Raw genomic sequence first — 19,879 nt, 5'->3', positions numbered from 1 at the left:
GTTAGGAAAAAACATTGACTTTGTGATCAAGCAAACTGCTATTGGTAGGTAACTTCCAAGTTTGTAGATCCCCTCTGTCTTTTATAATAGTTGACTTTGGGTAAATTTATTTTGATTAAGAGGGATGGTAGGATAGGAGCAATTGCATGCAGTTCAAATTTATATGCAAATGGCCTCTCATGACGCTTTTCATGAAAACCACTAGAGAGGCAAGCATTAACTGACATTGCCTCCTCACCCATCCTCATGCAACCGAAATTAGGGGTGTGGTGGTGCTATAGGTTTTCCCTTTCTCAGCTTGTATGTATGTCTGGTTGTCTGTATGGTATGGCTTTCAACCCCAACATTTTTCGGTTGCGGAGCCGAACATGTTATGGTTTTTAAAGTTTTGATCTAATGTTTGTGTTGGATCTTTGTGACTGCCGTCTTCCTAGCCTAGCTAGATCGATCAGATTTGCTAGTTTAGCTTGACCATTCATGTGTCTAATTTAGTTCGTGTGCTTGAATTGTGGTGAGTTTGTTTTACGAGTTTCTACCGGAAACACGGGTCAAGAACCCGGTTTCTCTCGTAATTCTGTTTTCCATGTCTTACAGCGGAATTAGGTGTTCAAAATAAATACACCAAGCCTTCGGTTAACCGTTAATTCAATTTTGTTGTTGGCTAAACCGAAAGAATGAAAACGACACATCACGATTGATATCATGGAGAATATGTTGCTCCAATGTAGTTATAGTATTTTAAGAAGTTTGAACCGAACGTCTTGTGGTATCACTATAGATAGCCAACGGGCCGGCCCAGCACGGGATAAATGGGCCTGGCCTAGGGGAGGCCCGATGATGCCTAAGAATAGAGGGACCGGGCCGGGACGTTAAGGCCCCGCAGGGCCTGAGGAAAGCCCATCTCTGCATAAGGCCCAGCTAAGAAAATAAAAATAAAAAAATGGTTAGAATGGGAAAAAGATGGACAGATAATGGGTCAAAATTGTTGGGCTGGACCAAAATTTTGAAATTGATGGACCAAATATAGAAAAGCCCCAGGCGCGGCATAGGAAGGCCCTCGTCCCGGCCCGGCCCGATTATTTCTGCTGGGCTTTCAGGCTTTTCTATAGGTATCACATGGATGTTCGGTCTATGTCCGTAATCTTTTGTGTTGCTCCATGCACATATGTAAATTAGCAAATTCGATAGAGTAACAAAACTATTCTGTGTTTAAATACTGAGCAACCAAACTATTCCGTGATTTAATAGAACGCCCTTTTTTCTGCAAAAGAAAATGTAATTAGCAAATTCGATAGAGTAACAAAAGGAGAGGAAAGATGCTTGACAGAGATCAAAGCGAGTAAAAACTAAGAAATCATACATTGGCCACTTTTTTCAGCTGTGTCAACTCAATATCTGCCACACCTCAAACAACTAGTATAACCGGATGTTTTTCACTCCCTATCTCGTCTCTCTACAGGCAGGTTGAGCCAAGATTTAGACTTTTTCATTGGCAGAATTTCCACCAGGGCGAAAAATCAAAATCAAAATATGGAAATCAGTTTCTGGAGCGGGAGTATATATATAAAAGTGTGTGTGAGAGACTACATGAGAGATCTGACATGAGCCCCCTCTCTTCTCCTCTCTTGTTGGGTTTTGGTCCTGCTCTTCTTCCTCCCTCTTCTTCTCTTCCACACGGGCGCCGGCCTCCTCATACCACACAAAAATCCTCGCCCTAAATTCCCCACCCAATCCGCGCTCCCCCCTGACCCGAGGTAGGGTTTCTCGCCGCCGCGCCAATCCCACGCGCCTCCGATCCGATTTCCGCTGCTAAAGGAACGTTTTTTTTTTCTCTTTGTTGTTCTTCTGATGTTTTTGTTTCTTGCTAGGGCCAGCGGATGCGGCAGGGATTCAGCTCATCGGCCTCGTCTTCCTCCTCCTCCTGTCGCCACTGCTGCTGTTGCTGCTGCTGATTGAGGTCTGATGATCTGTTTGGGTGTGATCTGGTAATGGAGCCGTCGGATCTGAACACGCACCTGCCGCCGCGGAAGCGGCTGCTCGCCGGGTTCAGGTCGGCCGCCGCGGCCTCCTCCTTCGATGCCGACCCGCCACCGCCGCCGTGCCCGCTGCTCCTCTCCGACGATCTCGCGGCCCGCCTCCGCGCGATGATGGGCCCGCCGGCGAGCGCGCCGCCCTCGATTGACGAGATCGTCCAGGCTGCCCGGTCAGCCGCGTCCGCCGCTGCCGATGCCGCCGCCGCCGCCCGGGCTGCTGCGTGGGATAAGGCGGCCGTGGCTGCCAAGTCTAGGGCTGCTGCCCGGGCTGCCATGGAGTTCCTTGACTCCGTTTACATGTCCGGCGCCGGCGGTGGTGCGTCGAGGAATGGGATCCAGCTCAAGGCGAAATCGAGGAAGAAGCATGTCCAGGTCAAGCTCTTGTACAAACCGAATGGGCGGGTAAGGGAGGGGAAGGGGGCCTTGGGTGATAGTTCCAGGCCTCGTAGGCGCAACGAGAGCGATGAAGAGGTCGCTCGGAAGCTGCACCGCGTGATGAATAGCTCGCCGCGGATATCTTTCACTGGACCGAAGAGACCGCGCAGTCTCGGCGCCGGGAAAGAGGGGTACCGGAATGAGGGTGGGGGTGATGCTGCCTGCAATGGCTCTTCGAGTCATGCCCTAACTGAGGTTGGCGGGTTCGCTAACGGACGCTCTGTAGGGAAATCTAGCGAGAGAAATGTTCAGTTTTCCAAGATTATGGGTCTCCACGATGGTGGAGACTCTTCTTGGAACGCTGATAATGGAGTTGGAATCGGAAACATAAGCGCTGGTCGGAAAGTGAAGATCAAGAGGAAGCAACTGCTTTTGAACCACACTAATGGTAAAGAGACAGAAGAGCATAAAGAAACAGAACCCTCTAGAGATTCTATAGGATATGATGAAGTAAAGTCAAATGGCGCAGAAAAACGACCGTTTTTTGCAGATGCAAGGGCTCCTGGTGACGATCCTGTGCCGGTGAAGATCACATCTGTGTGGAAGTTCAAGAAGTTTAAAGCGTCGCACTGCTCGTCCGACAGCAAGATGTTGCACAATGTGTGTTCCTCAACTTCGGCTGCTGAAACCTCTGCTTCAGTGAAAGCTGATTAGTGAGGTACCTTAGCTTATAGTTGGCAGATGCTTGTCTTAGCTATGCTTGTTGTGAGATTTTGTATGTTGAAATTACTATTCGGACAAACAGCGAGAGGAGGTTATCTCTCTCGGTAGATTCCCACCCTTCATTTGAATTTTATACTGCTTGCTTTATGATATAGAAGTTACTGGGTATTTCTACCAATTTATTTCTGTTCTGTACTTCCCATGTTATACCAGTGATGATAGAAAACTGTGCAAAAAATTCTGGACTTGCTAGTTATACAATATACATGTTGTTCTAGTGAATGCCTCATCGAAACATATGTCCTCTAAACTTGTAGCTACTGTCTTCCTGTGAGTAAACAATCACTTTGCCTCCAGTATAAGTTTGTTTCGTTCTTAAAACCTGGGAGGCTGGCATAACAAGAAATAGCTCTTGTTACAACTGGCTCTCGTATACTAGGTTAGGGCTTTGCTGTGAATTACTAAAGACTAATTGTTTCTATGGCATTATTACTGAATTAGGGTTGAATTAGAGGGCTCTAACTAAAACTGTGCATGATCAATGGTTTGAGACTTGAGTAGTTATGCTATTTAGCGCTTTCCATTCTCATTCTATTTAGCGTGTTCATAACTTCACTATATGCAATCTAGAAAAACTTCACCATATTCACGGGCACTGATGAACACTCTCAAAACAGTTTGTTCATCAATACAAATGCTATATCACTTACGAGTATTTCTGTTGCAGTACTGAACTACCGATAATAAGGTGAGATAACAATATTGCCATGGCACAACATCGAAAGCACAATGGTGTATTATAGGGAGATCTAGAAGACTATGAACATCGCAAGTTGTGATACGCCAGTTCCATTCTACCGATGTCTTGGCACTTGGCAGTGCCCTTTATAGCCCTAGAGAACCATTTGATCTTGACATAGCCTTGCCCGGCCTGTTGTTATCTTGCCATGCTATAGACGACGGCATGTCCTCATTCTGTAGACAATGAAAGGTGTGTGAAGCAACTGAAGGAGGAGCAAGGCATTTGGTCCAGATTGATGCTTGACTGGTGTCTTCTTGTTGTTGTTGACATAGAACAACTGCCTGAGAAAGCTGTGATAGGATGTTTCTGCTTGGCTGATGCTTTTAGCTTCATACCTGGGAGTTTGATTGAGTTTAAACAGAAGCGGCAGCAGCAGATGTTTGATTGAACAAGAGACTGATTCTGTTCTTGCTTGTGATTCCATATAACATGAGAAAATAATGTCTGGTGAGAGAGTATGCCTGTTTGCTTGTTGAAATGAACTTCAACTCCCAAGATGCACATTTGAATCCCTGTCCTGAGCAGGGCAGACATTTCAGGGAAATTTGTGCGGCGAGGATGACATCGGCTTGGCCGATTCGATTCGCGGTATCTCTTGATCTAAGTATGCAGCAATAGCTAGCGATTCGTCTGAAACCATTCGCGTACCTCAGTACCGTAACTATGTAGAAAGCTGCAATCTAAACACTCGTGTTGCAAGGGGAAAAAAAGGCAAGCTCAAGTTGGACGTTCAAGGGCATTTCTTTTGACCAAGGCATTGTCTTTCAGATCTGATCTGATCTCATCTTACACTAGTACCAAATTGTTGGTGGTGGTATCTGAGAGGGAGAATTGATTAGGCATAAGCAGCCAGGCTGTTTGTCTGGCTCGCTGGCTGGATGGTAGCTTAGTAGTGCAGGTGAAGTTGTGATGTGATTGTAATGTTGCACCAAACTAAACATACACATATACAGGTCATCTTCATATCATCACATGTGCAAGCAATGCATGATTCTGCATTCAGTCTCCGGTGATAATGTCGTGTTGTACACGTGCAGCAGAAGATAAATTGGGACTGGATTTATATTTCTACTCCCTCAAAAAGCGTGTCTAGATATACTCATATAATATTACGTCAGTTAATATGAAATAGTTAATATGGAATGTAATATTACGTCAGTTAATATGGAATAGTTAATATGGAATGGAGGGGAACGGAGGGAGTATCTAAAACATTGCTCTGTGATGTGAGGACATTTAAAACATTGCTCTGTGATGTGAGGACATTCAGCTCAAAACCAACAGTGACTTGCATTTCTTTTATGTTTTACTAGCGGTTGTGCCCGTCCGTTGCTACGGGTCAACAAATCACAAACTATTTATTTTTATTTTCTGTGTAGCCAACTCATGGCGCCGTCGAGGTCGGCATGCCGGTGTGGTGGCGTCGGTTGTAAGACAAAGTAGGAGAAATCATGAAAAAAAACTGGAGGAAAAGAAAATAACAGGCAGTGGCATATTGGTTGTAAATTTAGCGAAGTTAACCTACGGCGGCGACCGTACCATCATCACCAAGTCCAATTTAATATATTGGTATAGATAATTGGTTATTGGGTCTCTATGCTTAAATTGGACTGGTGAGGATTCCATGATCAACAGGGAATATTATATTCTTGTAAAAATAGAACCTTTTTCTATGAAGTTCCTTCAAGATTTCAGCAGATTAAATAAGTTATTCGGCATGTCCATGGGCCGACTCATCTTTTTTTTTTCATTGTTTCCGTAATGGGAATTCTTGTATTTGTGTGGACGATTCTAGTTTTTTTTAGCAAACTGGTGGATGGCTTAACGAATATTTCAGATTAAAAAAGCTCGTCATGGTGACTTTTCCTAAAAAAAAGATACTCCCTCCGTCCAACAAAAGATGTCTCAAATTTGTCAAAATTTAGATGTATCTGAACATGACTTAGTGTATAGATGCATTCAAATTTGATCAAAGTTGAGACATCCTTCGTTGGACGGAAGGAGTACTAACATATGCTATCATGCTACATACAGATTCGTGCAAGAACGTACCCGGCCTGCTGGCTGGCCCAATCCAGACCAACAGAAGCTGATCAACTGAAGGACCAGCTTGGCAGAATCAGTGTTCTGTTATCAACCACAAAAAAAATTATTAACCGAACCGATAGAACCAACTAGTCAACCAGTAAACCCAATACAAGCTCATGTTGTTGTGAGTGAATTCGATCTTTACATAAAGAATGAATACAATAACTAATAAGCACCCCATTGATTCCTTTTTGCAAGACATTTCGATGAATCAATTTGGCTTGCCAAAACATCAGACAGGTCAGCTAGCACATTTCATTCTTTAGTTAATCATTCTACATGTGTATCAGTAATATGATTTTAAGGTTGTTGATGTTGATGATCTGCAGGCATTGTGGTGGAGTTGGTGAGGTCTTTGTCAGCGTTGGCGATCCTGACATCAAATGTGTGCATCTCGTCCCATTGCCGGGCTTTCACCTATATATGTTTATACCAACAGCAGCAGCCACAAGAAAACATAAATTCTCTAATTAAACCATATATTATCATGTTAGCTTGACTAACAGATTGGTGCTATTGAAACGTTAATAGTAATTTGAGATGGTGAAAATTTAAGTGTAACATTTACAGACAACACCTTATCACTGCTTGCATCCTTTTCTCCATTGCCCTGCAAAGATATACGCGCATGAATAAAAACAGAGCCTGCAAGGAAGCATATATGAAAAAATTGTTGTGCCAAGGAGGGCACATTTATAACTCCCACGTTTTTGACACATAGGCTACATTTGTCATTACGGTGATTTATGATAATCCTGGTTGCATAATCAACCAGCTTTTGTCTTACCAGTCTTTTTTTCTTTCTATTTATGTGTGGCTGTTTACTCATAGTAAATTGTAAATGGATTTGCATCAACACACTTTAGAAAAAACTGCAAACATACTGAGCAGTAAAGGCACTTGATAATTTAGTACCTGGTCAATGAGCGTGGGAACTCCATGATGGACTACGAATTGAGCGTCCACAACACCAATCTGCTCTTCAGGATACTGTCAAATTCAAAACAAAGAAACTTAAAAGTTTTCGCTAGCTATGATATGCACAAGAAAATCATTGCAGTATATATTATACAGACTATTAGATACTCCTAATATGCTTACATCGACGCATCTCCAGAAGTTGAAGTCGAGCCCCCATCCATGAACAAGGTCATTCTGCAAAGTTAACCCGTTTAGTTACTTCTGCATTTCAGTTCAGATTGGTGGTAGCTAGTAGTAACTCTGATGTACGACGATCACCAATCAGTACAGATTGGTAGTAGCCAGTAGTAACTCTGATGGATCTCCAAATCAGTACAGTTAAGTAATGAAGGGTACCTGGATCATATGCCAGACGCATCTCCAAGCATCCCTGGAGAAGACCGGCGCCATCACCTCCACGAACCTGCACCCATCCATCCAATTCATCTCAGTTAGTTAATCCCATCAGATCATCGCCAAACAAACAAGAACGAGCTGCAGCTGAGTGAAGAATTCAGTAAACTAATTTACCCGCTGCAGGGCCGCTTGTGCACGTCCGGGCAGTTCGCCCCGCCTGCGTTCGTCCTGTAGATTCGTGCATACCAAATTCATTAGTTCCTCTCGTCAGTCAATGAACTATCTATGGTCTTCTTCTTCTTCCCTCGGGGGGACATAGTTTTGTCAGCATTAAGAGATTCGTCGTCATGTCAATCTAATAAAGGATTACTTGTGTATCTCGCCAGAGTCTTGCTTGACGGTGACGTCGTAATTCTTCTTCCCCCTGGTGGCGTCGAGCCCCGGCTGCGAGATCTCCAGCCCGTGCTTCCTCACCATTTCCAAGTACCTGCAGATCCATCATCATCATTATCACAATGGAGGCACAATGGAGGTTCAGTGATCAGAGGTCAGTACACAATAGGCATGAATCCTATCATACTTACGCTTCGGCGGTGAAGTTGTCGACGCCGAGGTCCTCGTCCCACAGGAACAAGTACTCGTATGGCGCCACGATGCTCGGGTGCAGGAACCTCTTTGCGAACCACCTTCATCATCATCATCATAAACAGATAGTGAGTACATGTGCTAGGAAACTGAAACTCTGGCAGATATATAGACAGACAGTTGACCTGTCAGCAGTGACCGTGCTTCATTACCATTTGGTCTGCTTCCTGGCACTGACGTGGACAGCATCCTCCGACCATGGAAACTCGCCCCACTCCGTTGTGTGACCGTCATAGTGGAACAGCAAGACGTCGAAGTTGTCGGAGAACTGCATCGTGTCGTATACAAAGTAGTGTCATTTGGTGATGATCTAGTGCTTGATACCAGACAGATTGTACACAATCAAAGTTCAGAAACCATGAACTTCCTGATTAACCATCAGTTCTTGCCTTGTGAACAGTCGCATTGACATTGGCTTTCTCGGTGAACCCTACTGACAGTATCAGGAGGTACTTGCGAGGCGGCACGTCCTGCATGGGCATCACGAACCGGAACAAGTTTATCAAGAAACCAATGCAAGATGAAACAAAATCCTTTTGATTTGCAGTCAGTGTGAATTAACTACAATGTCATGAATTTTCAGGTTCAGAGAAGTCAAGGCAACCTCACTTGGGGATCCCCAGAGCCGGCGCAGGTGAAGATCAGATTCTGAAACCACAATGCCAGGTGGTAGCCTCTCTGCACCCTTTGGATTCACCGCCACCGCCTTTAGAATCTACCCAAAAAAAGGGGGGAAATGATTTGTTCATGAAGTGCAAGCTAATCCATGCATATTTATTCTTGATTGGATCATTGATGATCACAAGAGAGCATTGTTCAGTTAGGAAAAAGAAGATCAAATCATCCAAAAATTCAGAGCTGTATGTATGTAAATTGCAATGCATGTACCTGATCTGAAGTGGCATTTGAGGTCAGAGTGGTGTTGTTTCTGAATGGTGCCCATAGTCTGCCCAGTATGCTGTCACTGGAACTGGAGTTTGCAGCACCACTAGACAGTATGCCACACTGAAGCTGCATATATACATTGTTCAGATCAATATTTGCTCAGATCTGAAAAGCCAATATATATACCACATACATATAAATTATTTCCTCCTAGCTACCTGTGGTGTGATCACTACAGGAAAAGAAATGCCAATGAAGAACCCGAACGCTGCCGCAGATAACGCCGTCAGAACCGGGCTTACTTTCATCCTCACTCTGTAGATATATTGATAGAGTACCACTAGAAATTAATCAGGGCAGGACGAAGAGATTAAGGACTGATCGATCAATCTACTGCGTATGCAGTGTGTACAGTCTGTGATCTGAAGAAGGCTAGCATTAAGGTTGAGTAGGATGGAGAAAGAGACTGAAGCTTGCTTAGACTTGCATCCAAAGCAAATACATGTATGCATAGGGTTGACTCCTCTCCTAAAAAGAAGAGATTCAATTCCATGATATTGAAGTAAATCAATTTGGAAGTCGCTATTCGAGTAGATCTCGCCACTGACCGGTGCATATATTTATAGATGGTCTCATGCAGCGATATTATTGCTCTTAAACCATATATATCTCAAAGTCATAGGATTACATTTCCATATTGATAGAACCGTATGCTTGATTACTGTTCTTGGTCAAGCTCAATTTATATACAAGTCCCTGTTCTGCAATACAAATGCCATGTCCAGATCATTCGACAAGATACAGCACAAGAGAATATCAGAAGAAACCTTGAATGCCGATCTAAACCATATATATCTATCTCTATGCAGATTAACTCGAGGAGGTTCCTTTGCAGGTCTCTGCTTGCTGTTCAACTAGTTGTTTGGGCCAGTCAGTTTTCGTCGATCAGACAAAAAATAATTGCTCCAGGAAAGCATAAAATCGCGTGCAGTGGATGTTAAAATCTGCACATGGGAGGAGCAAGTTAAATTGGTGAATTGGAAATTAAGCAAGAACTATTTCTAGGAACGACAAGAGCAAGACAAGCCAAGGTTCATCGACATACCTTGGAGGATCTCAAGAGCAACTCAAGTCTGTTTACAACAAGCTGCAGTACGCCATCGAGCAATTGGGCACATTCCCTTAAAGCAACATTGAATAATCTAACCCTAAAACAAAGTAACAGACACAGAACCTATGTAGAGCCAGTAGTACTTCTTCCACATGCAACTTGGAGTCCCAGAATCAATCACCAACAGCCGCTGCTCCATCTTTTATTGTGTCAGCGAGATCCACTTTCTTCCTGGATGTTTTGTACCCGTCAAGATTTGCCTATAGCACAAAAGATCAGAACATTTCTAGGAAGAAGTAGATATGCACAACATGACAAAATCAAGGGTGTCAGCGAGGTCCAATACTTTGCTGCTCCTTTTGGACACATTTTCATTGGCAAGAAGTACAAGGTTTCCTAGCGGTTTCCACTGGAAGTCTGGGACAGTCCATCTTGGAACAACACCTGCATAAAAAATAGATGGGGAAAAATGGTGATCATATCTCAAAATGCTATAGAAACAGCAAATATCACAAAAATTGCATGCCTAAAACATTGGGCCTTCCAAAGTATGAAATGGTAAGTGTTAACTAATAGGCATACACAACTGTTAAAAGATAAAGCTTGTTCCTTTCTCTTTTATTTTCACAGAGCAAACTTGTAGGGTTTTTCTGTACGAAGCTTCATTTCACATTTCGGCTCACATGGCAAGTAACAGGGAAAAAAATAAGTACTTCCTCCGTCCAACAAAAGATGTCTCAAGTTTGTTAAAATTTGGAAGTATCTAGACATGACTTAATGTATAGATGCATTCAAATTTAGTCAAAGTTGAGACATCCTTTGTTGGACGGAGGGAGTAAATGATTTCTTGTCTGCAAATGCAATACACAACCAGGAGTTTCAATCCAATAAATTGCAAGTGGATAGGTGTACTCTACTACTCTGCCATTGCCAAATAAAAACCCGGACCTAGCCAAAGTCAACATAAGTAATACTATATCGGAATATCCACCTCTCATCACAAGAATATTTCAGGAACGTGAATCTCCTTGGAAAAGATCAAATCCGAGCAACCGACGCAATGCCGCACTCACTCCAACTGCGAGAACATATCATATGATGGATTAACTTCGATATCAATCCCAGCTTCTTTTATAGCACGTGTGAACAAACTTGTGGACTCAATGCTAGGTAGTAGTACAGTATATAAAATGAACCAGTCCACATTAGACATTGCAGAATAGAGCATATGACATGATGGATTATAAAAACCTTGTGGGAATAATAAACAATTAAAGAGTTCCAGCGCACTGCTTGCTCAAGCTTACCCGATCGAGTCGCCGGCCGCCGGCGCGGCCCCTCCCGCTCCGCCCCTCACGCCCTGGGTTGGGACGGCGACCTGCTATCCATCTTCCTCCTCCGCCGGCCTCTCGCGTGGCCGCCGCCGATGCTAGTCCTCTCCCTCGAGCGAACCGCTCCAGCCCATGGCGGCGGTCTGAGACCGGTGAGCTTCGAGTAAGAAGCCCGCCGTGGGATTCGGAGAAGGTCAGATCGGTGCGACGGCGGAGGGGAGGAGAGGACTCCGTCCCCGGCAGAGGCGTTTGGGGAAGACGGAGGTAGAGTGGACTCTGGAGGGGGGGGTTTTTTTTTTTGAGCGGAGAGTGGACTCTGGAGTGAAGGAGGAGGCCGGAGGCAAATATCGTAACGGCCCAAGGCCCATTATATTCTTATTGCTGGGCTGCTGGCTGCACCACACAAAGAGACAAGCGCCGCTGGGCCAAACGAACACGCGCTGCTGGGCCGAACGAACGCAGTGCGCACGCGGGGGAAATAGAAGATCGCGCGGGGACCTGGGGGCGCCGCACGCTAATTAGCGTGGACACGGTCGTCCCATAGTTCACTCCTATATTCTTTATCCCCATCGCAGCCCAGGCCCATAAGCGCTTTGCTTCCGTCCGACCCGTATTCTTTTTCGTCCTTCCCAATATATATACGGCCTACCTTGAACGTGTCAAAAAAAAAAACCAGGGCCTACCTTGATCCATCGACAGCCCAGAATACGTATCGTATACATCCAGATTCGAAACCGGCCGGAGATGGAAGAGACCACGGCGGCGGCGGCGGCTAGGGCTAGCTGCGAGCTCCCGGAAAAAATCCTCCTCGAAATCCTCGCGCGCGTCGCGGTCGACCCCGCCGCCCTGTTCCGCTGCGCCTCGACGTGCAAGCGCTGGCGGTCCCTGATCGCCGCCCCTTCTTTCCTCCGCCGCTGCTGGCCGGACGACGCGCCGTCCTCTCTTGCCGGCTTCTTCACCCGGCAACCTCACGGCCGCCTGGACCTGGACGACGGTGGCGCCACAACTCCGTACCAGATCTTCTTCGTCCCCACGCCCGGCGGCGGGAGATCGATCCTCGGCGCCCGCCGCCGCCTCCTCGCCTCCTTCATCCCCGGCGCGCCGCACGGCCTCCTGGACTGCGCCTTCGAGCTCGCGGCAGACTGCCACCGCTCCTCGGCTACTCCGCCGGCAGACACACCGCCGTGTTCGACCTTCTTCAAGGTGGCAATCATTGTCTCCAGCAGCTACGTCACCGCCGACAAGGAGTGCAGCCTCTACACCTTCTCCTCCGACGAGCAGACATGGAGCGCGCCTCGGAAGTGCCTAGAAGAACTCCGGCAGCGCTCCGGCGCCGGCGCCGGCGGCAGCCAGTTCTTCCTGGCCAAGGACGCCGTCGTGTGCGGCGGCGTGGCGCACTGGCTCGTCAGCTGCTTTGAGGGGGACCCGGCCAAGTACTACACGTTCGAGGTGAGCGCCGAGACAAACCAAGCATCCCTGACGGAGATCTCGTTCCCGTCGGCAAATGCCGGCGAGCCCGCCCCGGAGGATTTCGGCGCCAAGGTTGTCCTCAGCGCCGCCGCCGACGGGGCTCTCTCGTTGCTTTGCTTGTACAACGAGCCGCTGCCGGTGCCATCGGCATCCGGCGGCTAGAAACATGGACACGAGGTGGAATAAATAACGTGGACGGTGGCGGCGGCGCATGGTTCCGGAGGAGAGCGGTGGAGCTGGAGCCTCCGGCGAGGGCGAGGGGGCGCCATGGGTGTACGCACGTGTGGTCGGCGGAGAAGAGCAGCAAGTTGATCGTCGTCCATAACGACTTCCATGATCTTTTCGAGTGCGTCTACAGTGTCGATGTCGAAACCGGATCCGTGGAGGAGCAGCCGTTTTGGAACGGTCTGGGCACGTTCGCCGTGCCCATGGAGATAGACTTCCCGGCATTGTTTGTGACTCGGCTTGGTTAAGCTAGCTGGAGGCAGCTAGAAGATTATATGCTCCAAGATTGTATTTTGTTTTATTTTTGGCAGATGAAATCTATTTGTATATGTTATAGACACGTGCGCGCGCATATGAATCTCGTTTCGGTGACGTATATGTACTTGCTTATGGCCGACCCGGCCGAGTGTTTGGGTGGGATACGCCCCATCCAATAATTTTAAAAATCCTTTCTATTAGTAGAATTTATAAATAGAAAAAAGCAAGACGCCCAATATTGAAACACAACGTCTGTTGCGACCAACATCGAAAACTTGAATCGGCCACTGAATATGAGATGTGCTAGCATACGTGCCAACAGGCAATAGCCATGTTACATTACCTTAGGCAATCCAAAGAAAGACCAATTCGACCGGGAGATGTTTTCTGGAAGGAAGATGCAGATTTAATTAATTAGCTGGGCTTCGGGCCGTACGTACGTCGGCCGGCCTGCTCCGTACAGAGAACTGAAACTTTCGAGCCGTGGATGAACATGTCTCTCTCTCCGACACGAACGTGGCAGCTACGCGTGTATATAAACACAGCCTGCCTGCGTTGAGCAATCGAGACATCCGGTGCCCCCAAAATACGTACCTTATACCCACGTACAGTCGTACAGAGTTGATTGAAGTTAACCTGCCACGTGCTCCCCCCGCTCAAGCGCAACTGCCCGCCACCTGGCCGACTGCCCGAGCTCCACTTGGCCATCTTCTCCGGCGCCGACCAGAGACGACAGGCGTCCTCGTCCGCAGCCTGCTTTTTCAAGGTCCTGGCGCTGTTGTGCAACACCATATCATACGCGCGGGACCCTGACAAGGAGTGGAACCTCTACACCTTCTCCTCCATCGACGGCGCCGGATGGAGCGCGCCGAGGGAGTGCCTGGACCAACTCCGGCAGCAGGGCGGCGGCGACGACCCTTGTCCTTGTGCCATGTTTTTTCTCGGCAAGGACGCCGTCGTGTGCCGTGGCGTAGCGCACTGGTTCATTGGCTGCTTAAAGGACATTGCCGGCCCGTTTAAACATTACACATTCGAGGTGAGCGCCGAGACCAATCAAGCATCCTTGACGGAGGTCTCGTTGCCGGCAACAGATTTCAGAGCCGCTTTGGTGCCTGCCGCCGCCGCTGACGGGTCGCTCTTGTTGCTTGGCATCGATAAGCAGCAGCAAATCGGCGTCCAATGGCTAGAAACGTGGGCACGAGATTATGATGGCGGCTGGATCCGCACGAGAGCGGTGGAGCTGAAGCTCAAGCCTCCGGCGGTAGGGTGGCGCCATGGGAATGAAGAAATATGGCCGGTGGACAAGAGCCGCAAATTGCTCATCAACGTCCACAACACCGACGATGATCTGTCTGTGCGCATTCAACGCGTGGATGTCGAAACCGGGTCCGTGGAAGAGCATCGGTTTCGGAACTGCCTGGATCGGTTGGCCCTGCCCATGGAGATAGACTTGCCCACGTTGTTTGCTTCTCGGCTTGGTTAAAGCGGCTCGCTTCAAGATTTTACTTTTTATTGTTGGGAACGAAAGCTATATATAAATACATATGCTTGAATATATAAACCTAAATTATAACGAGCTGACGGTCGATATTACGACGTTTGTGCGATCGCTTTTGCTTCGTCCGTCTCGCGTGATTCTTTGCGGTCCGTCCGATGCGACACGCAACAGCACATCTATAACTCGGTCAACTAAATTATTCTGACGCTAACGAGCCAGCTTCATCCATTTCCTCTCCCCCACATCGTCTCCCACACAGCACTGCACTAGCTGGCTCGCTACCTCTTCCGGCGACTGCCTCCACACAGCATTGTGCCGGCTCGCTGCCTATTCCGGCGACCGCCAGCAACGCCTCACCTCGCTCGCTCTCTCCCTCTTCCGGCGACCGCCAAAACGCAGCACCGCGTGCTCGCTGGCTGCCCCTTCCGGCGGCTGCCAAAACGCAGCACCGCCCTCGTTCGCTGCCCCTTCCGGCGACCGGCGAAAATCGTGCTCGCGCCTTCGAGGTTACCCAGCGACTGGAGTTGCAAGGTATGTCACTAATATTTGTGCGGGTGGCCATAGTTTCTCGTTTCGGGGGTGGCTTGTGGCTGGTCAGAGTCTAGAGGGGGGGACGTGTCGATATACAAAATTTACGAATGCATGCGCTATTGTTTGATCTGGATGTGTCGATATACAAAATTTGCTTGTTTAATTTGATTTTTTTTCTTTTTTCGAAACGAAGCTTAATTTCGTTTTTTTTTTCTTTCACTGCCAACACAAGCACGAAAAAGAAATAGCCTGCCTTGCATAGTTGCATTGCGACGTTAGTTCCTCACAAATTATGGAAAGAGAAGGAAATGCACCGACGATTATTTTGGCTCAGAAGATCAAATCGGAATACAGTGCGTAAACAGGGCTTACCGGATCGCTGACAGTTCCAGCGCACTGCTCGCTCAGCTTACCGGATCGAGTCGCCTCCTCCTCTCTTGACAAATATAGTAATGGACCAAGGCCCGTGAATTGAAGGATGAGGCCCGTGACAAATATAATAATGGGCCAAGGCCCGTTAATCTTCCCTCCGCAGCCCAGGTCAACAATCGATTTCCTTCCGTCCGACTCGTTCTCCTTTTTTTTTTGCCCCCTCCAAATTTCGATCCGTTCATGTCCCTTTCGCACACGTCACGCGGGCGGATGCTACATACAAATACGGCCTTGAAATTGAATCCTTTATCGCTCTAGTGCCCGAAACAAGTACTTCGTACATAAAAATATGGAAAACATACGCAATTTACGTACACAGATGAAACCGGAGATGGAAGCGATCATCACGACGGCCGCGGCGGCTAGCTGCGATCAGCTCCCGGAGGACGTGGTCCTCGAGATCCTCGTGCGTGTCTCCACCGCCCCCGCCGCCCTCTTCCGCTGCGCCGCGACGTGCAAGCGGTGGCGGGCGCTCATCGCCGACCGCTCCTTCCTCCGCCGCTGCTGGCCGGAGGACGCGAATCACCCGTCGTCCTCTCTCGTCGGCTTCTTCAACACGCAGCCGCACGGCCGCATGGACGTCGCCGAATCTTCGCACTCGCTCTTCTTCGTTCCCTTGCCGGGGGGAGGAGGATCGATTCTCGGGTCCCGCCGCCGTTTCCTCTCCTCCCTAGTCCCCGGTGCGTCGGAAGACGGCGTCCTAGACGGTGCCCATGAAGTCGCGGCGCGCAACGGGCTGGTCCTCGTCCGCCTCGACCGCGGTTACGACTCGCTCCACCTGGCCGTGTGCGACGTCCTGGCCGGCACCTGTGTTGTGCTCCCCCCGATCGAAAGCGTGGTAACTAATTTTGTTGACTGCGTCATCTTCACCGACGCCGACTACCATCGCTCCTCCAAAGGGCGGAGTAGTGTTTCTCCTCCATCGTCGTCGTCCCCGGCGGAGCACTCGGCCTTCTTCAAGGTGGTAGTCATCGTCCACAGAAGCAGCGTCACCGACTATAAGCTAAAGTACAACCTCTACACATTCTCCTCCACCGAGGCCAGATGGAGCGCGCCTAGGAAGTGCCTGGAAGAACTTGGGCAGGGTGCTGCCGGCAGCCAGGTCTTCCTAGAGAAGGACGCCGTCGTGTGTCGCGGCGTAGCGCACTGGCTGATCACCAGCTTCTTATTACACAAGCCGACGAAATATTACACATTCGAGGTGAGTGCCGAGACAGACCAAGCCACCTTGACGGAGCTCTCGTTCCCGACGGCGGCAAATGATCACGCCCAGCTGCTCAGCGCCACCGCCGACGGGACGCTCTCGTTGCTTATCTGCATGCACGAAGAACTGCTGCAGGAACCTGATTGCATCCGGCGGCTAGAAACATGGACACGCGGGAACGACGGCGTCTGGTTCCGGAAGAGAGCGGTGGAGCTCAAGCCGCCGCCGGGGGCGAGGTTCTACCATGGGTCTGTACAAATGTGGCCGGGGGAGAAGAGCGGCAAGTTGCTCGTCGTCCATGACGACGACCATGGTCATTTCGAGGGCGTGTACAATGTCGATGTCGAAACCGGGTTCGTGGAGGAGCAGCGGTTTCGGAACAATCTGGACGTGTTCGCCGTGCCCATGGAGATTGACTTCCCGGCATTGTTTGCGACTCGGCTTGGTTGAGCTGGACGGTCGCAGCTAAAGAGCTGCGTCGTCTATATATGCTCCAAGATTCTATTGTACTTTTGGGACATGAATGAATGAATGAAAGCTATATGTACATATGCTTCAACGCATAAACCAGCTACGTTATAGACACGTACGCATGCATATGAATGTCGTTTAATTTTGAATGTGTGGTTTAACTTGAATGTGTCGTTTAGCATAAAATTGGAAGATATGAGTGCACAATATTTAAACGGTTCTGCTATTGGAAAGTTGTTTGTTTCTTGGACAACTATGGGACTCATTTTGAGGTAATTTAATCAGAAAAATCCCCCTTTGGTCATATTCCCCCCCCCCCCTTCTCTTCGTCGTCCTTTCTTCCTTGCCGCCGGTAATGGCGCCACCACCGCCAACCTGTCCTTCCACCTAGTTCAACCGGATGTCTACCCCACTTGTGCGTCCTCTCGCCGCCTCCATTACCTAATCTCAACCACCACTGATCCTACCACCGCCTCCCGCCATCCCTCTAACCTGGGGGCATGAAGCTCTTTTCCGACGTTAGGGACCTCTAGAAATTTATTCTTTTATTATCCCTCGTTCCTACCTCGGATCCCGCGTCGCCCTTATCAGCTGCTACATGACGTCCTTGCCTCCACCTCGGCCCCATCCGTGCGCGCTTTCAACCAAAATCGGCTTAACCTTTTTAAAGAAATGCAACCAACTAAATAAATACCAAATACGAAGAAATGTAGTACAACTGTTTTCCCAACAAGATGAAGCCAAAAACGCCTCCTTAAAAGAAGTGGAATACCAATGCTAAAACAAATTTCCTTTAATTCCACGCAAAAATGTTGCCATAAATGCCAGATATGCAAAATCAGTTCATGCCTCAAGCAAACTGCTTAGTTAGTTTCCGCATTGTATGAGACACACGTCAACTTGGTAATAAAAGGTTACGATAAAAAAACAGCCAGAGTAAACAATGTTAATAGAGAATAATTACATCATCCATCAACTTGGAACAATCAACTCAAGGATAGACTAACCACCTTGGCCACATGCCAGAATGCAAGATTAGCTATTTCATGCGCTACTCTTACTCTGTTTTTGCCTCCCTCAAACAATGTTGTGGCATACGTCATCTGGCGGCTCCACACCTTTGAATTTTTTAGTTATTTATCAATAGATCATATTATTATGAAGACATCATATTATTATGAAGACCTTGACAAGAATGACATCACAGGGTTATAGCCTTATAGGTGCACCGCCATTGATGCCACCTTGATGAGCTCGCCAATGGATAGGAAAAAATTCATAATTCCTCCGTCCAACAAAAGACGTCTCAACTTTGACCAAATTTGAATGCATTTATGTACTAAGTCATGTCTAGATACATCCAAATTTTGACAAACTTGAGATATCTTTTGTTGGACGGAGAAAGTATACAACAGGGTCGTAGGGTCCAGCCAACAATTTTATTTCCCTGAAATGAACACCTTTTCTTGATTTATCCAACGATCGTGTAATCGGTATGGTCCAGCGAAAAATCGCTGCTCGATGGACCTCAAGGGTAGTGTCGATATCCTCGAGCAAATACTTCAATATATAAACTAGCTGTGTTATAGACGTCCATGCAAACAACTTGCAATTAATTTGTTTTGCTCATTGTATTGTTCCTAGGTAATATCATAGTGTTCAATCAAGGCATCACATGAATTTTCTTTAGCTTCATCTCGTGGTCAATAACATAAGATAGACCAACTATTTTCCATGTAAATCATTTTATTATTATTTACATGGACAATAGGATTGTTATTTGTTTGTGTTTTTTTCAAGATTTCTTCGGCCGAGCGTAACAATTCTATCGAGTAAACCAATAAATATTTAGTCCCATTTTTAGATATTGCTTCAACCTTTTGCTTTATACTTATCGTACAATTTCATTATACGTTTAATTTATGATACTCGTCCTTTACTACTCAATGTCCTCGTACGTGTTAACTAAAAATTTCATCAACTAAAAATTTCATCAACAACGTGCATGGCGTCGTCCAGTACATGTAAATCCTTAGGCACGGGCTAAGTGTCCATCGCGACAGTCAGGAAGACAGGCTGCCGAGCTTAATTAAAAGAGTCAAGGTGACGTGTTAATTAATGTTGCACGTAATCAACCAACACCTCGAACATACATCTGCATAAATAAAAGAAAAGCACATAGGAACACGACCATTGACCAAGGACAAAAATCCTCGAGATGCATGTTTGAGGGAGGAAGAAAATTAATTACTGGCCACGGCCGGATCAGGAAAAGGGTAATTAGGGATTTGGGCGTGCTCCGTACCGTGCAGCACTGCAAGTATATCTATTACAATATATTAAATTGGAATCGGTGGTGATGGGTGGGCGCCGTTGGTCGGTGTTGGTCGGTCAACTTCGTTAAAATTACAATCAATATGCCACTGTCCTCCGGCCTTATTCATGATTTCAGCAGCAGAAATTCTACGGTTTAGATTTAC

At 47.4% G+C, this 19,879-nt stretch overlaps 2 protein-coding genes and 1 long non-coding RNA gene across 6 annotated transcripts; 1 reads left to right on the top strand and 2 right to left on the bottom strand.

Annotated features, from left to right (window-relative positions):
• The first annotated feature begins 1,576 nt into the window (after positions 1-1,576).
• LOC100838971 lies at positions 1,577-4,901 on the top strand. 3 transcript variants are annotated; one of them, XM_024457458.1, is made up of 3 exons: positions 1,577-1,754; positions 1,869-3,126; positions 3,859-4,901. In XM_024457458.1, the coding sequence occupies exon 2, from the start codon at positions 1,989-1,991 to the stop codon at positions 3,120-3,122; it is 1,134 nt and encodes a 377-aa protein (XP_024313226.1). In that variant the 5' UTR covers positions 1,577-1,754; positions 1,869-1,988; the 3' UTR covers positions 3,123-3,126; positions 3,859-4,901. The 3 variants fall into 3 exon arrangements, with proteins under 3 accessions (XP_024313226.1, XP_010239482.1, XP_003563241.1); XM_010241180.3 differs by lacking the exon at positions 3,859-4,901 and having other exon boundaries at positions 1,578-1,754; positions 1,875-3,394; XM_003563193.4 differs by lacking the exon at positions 3,859-4,901 and having other exon boundaries at positions 1,578-1,754; positions 1,869-3,394.
• A 1,207-nt stretch (positions 4,902-6,108) lies between these two features.
• LOC100821456 lies at positions 6,109-9,377 on the bottom strand. Its single transcript, XM_014895957.2, has 13 exons — positions 9,087-9,377; positions 8,872-8,994; positions 8,588-8,698; positions 8,373-8,453; positions 8,136-8,251; positions 7,923-8,024; positions 7,709-7,825; positions 7,513-7,566; positions 7,339-7,405; positions 7,123-7,176; positions 6,937-7,011; positions 6,599-6,631; positions 6,109-6,438 (listed from the first exon to the last, which is right to left on the bottom strand). Exons 1-13 carry the CDS (start codon positions 9,174-9,176, stop codon positions 6,322-6,324), a joined length of 1,140 nt encoding a protein of 379 aa, XP_014751443.1. The 5' UTR covers positions 9,177-9,377; the 3' UTR covers positions 6,109-6,321.
• A 136-nt stretch (positions 9,378-9,513) lies between these two features.
• Positions 9,514-11,610, bottom strand: LOC104585163. Of its 2 annotated transcripts, XR_001407680.2 has the most exons (5): positions 11,287-11,610; positions 10,971-11,057; positions 10,326-10,423; positions 9,974-10,239; positions 9,514-9,872 (listed from the first exon to the last, which is right to left on the bottom strand). It is a non-coding gene; the product is annotated as an uncharacterized LOC104585163 (long non-coding RNA). The 2 variants fall into 2 exon arrangements; XR_732804.3 differs by lacking the exon at positions 10,971-11,057 and having other exon boundaries at positions 11,287-11,609.
• Between the last annotated feature and the right edge of the window lie 8,269 nt (positions 11,611-19,879).

This window comes from Brachypodium distachyon, chromosome 1 (assembly GCF_000005505.3).
Source record: "Brachypodium distachyon strain Bd21 chromosome 1, Brachypodium_distachyon_v3.0, whole genome shotgun sequence".
NCBI lineage: Eukaryota > Viridiplantae > Streptophyta > Magnoliopsida > Poales > Poaceae > Brachypodium > Brachypodium distachyon.
This window is presented reverse-complemented; position numbering and strand designations above follow the sequence as displayed.

Excerpts from the sequence above, each read along its gene's own strand:
- LOC100821456 (XM_014895957.2), bottom strand. The coding sequence starts at position 9,176 with ATGAAAGTAAGCCCGGTTCTGACGGCGTTATCTGCGGCAGCGTTCGGG. Across the intron at positions 8,252-8,372 it reads TCAATGCGACTGTTCACAAG|TTCTCCGACAACTTCGACGT; the intron begins GCAAGAACTGAT and ends GACACGATGCAG. Across the intron at positions 8,025-8,135 it reads GCCAGGAAGCAGACCAAATG|GTGGTTCGCAAAGAGGTTCC; the intron begins GTAATGAAGCAC and ends ATGATGATGAAG.
- LOC100838971 (XM_024457458.1), top strand. The coding sequence starts at position 1,989 with ATGGAGCCGTCGGATCTGAACACGCACCTGCCGCCGCGGAAGCGGCTG.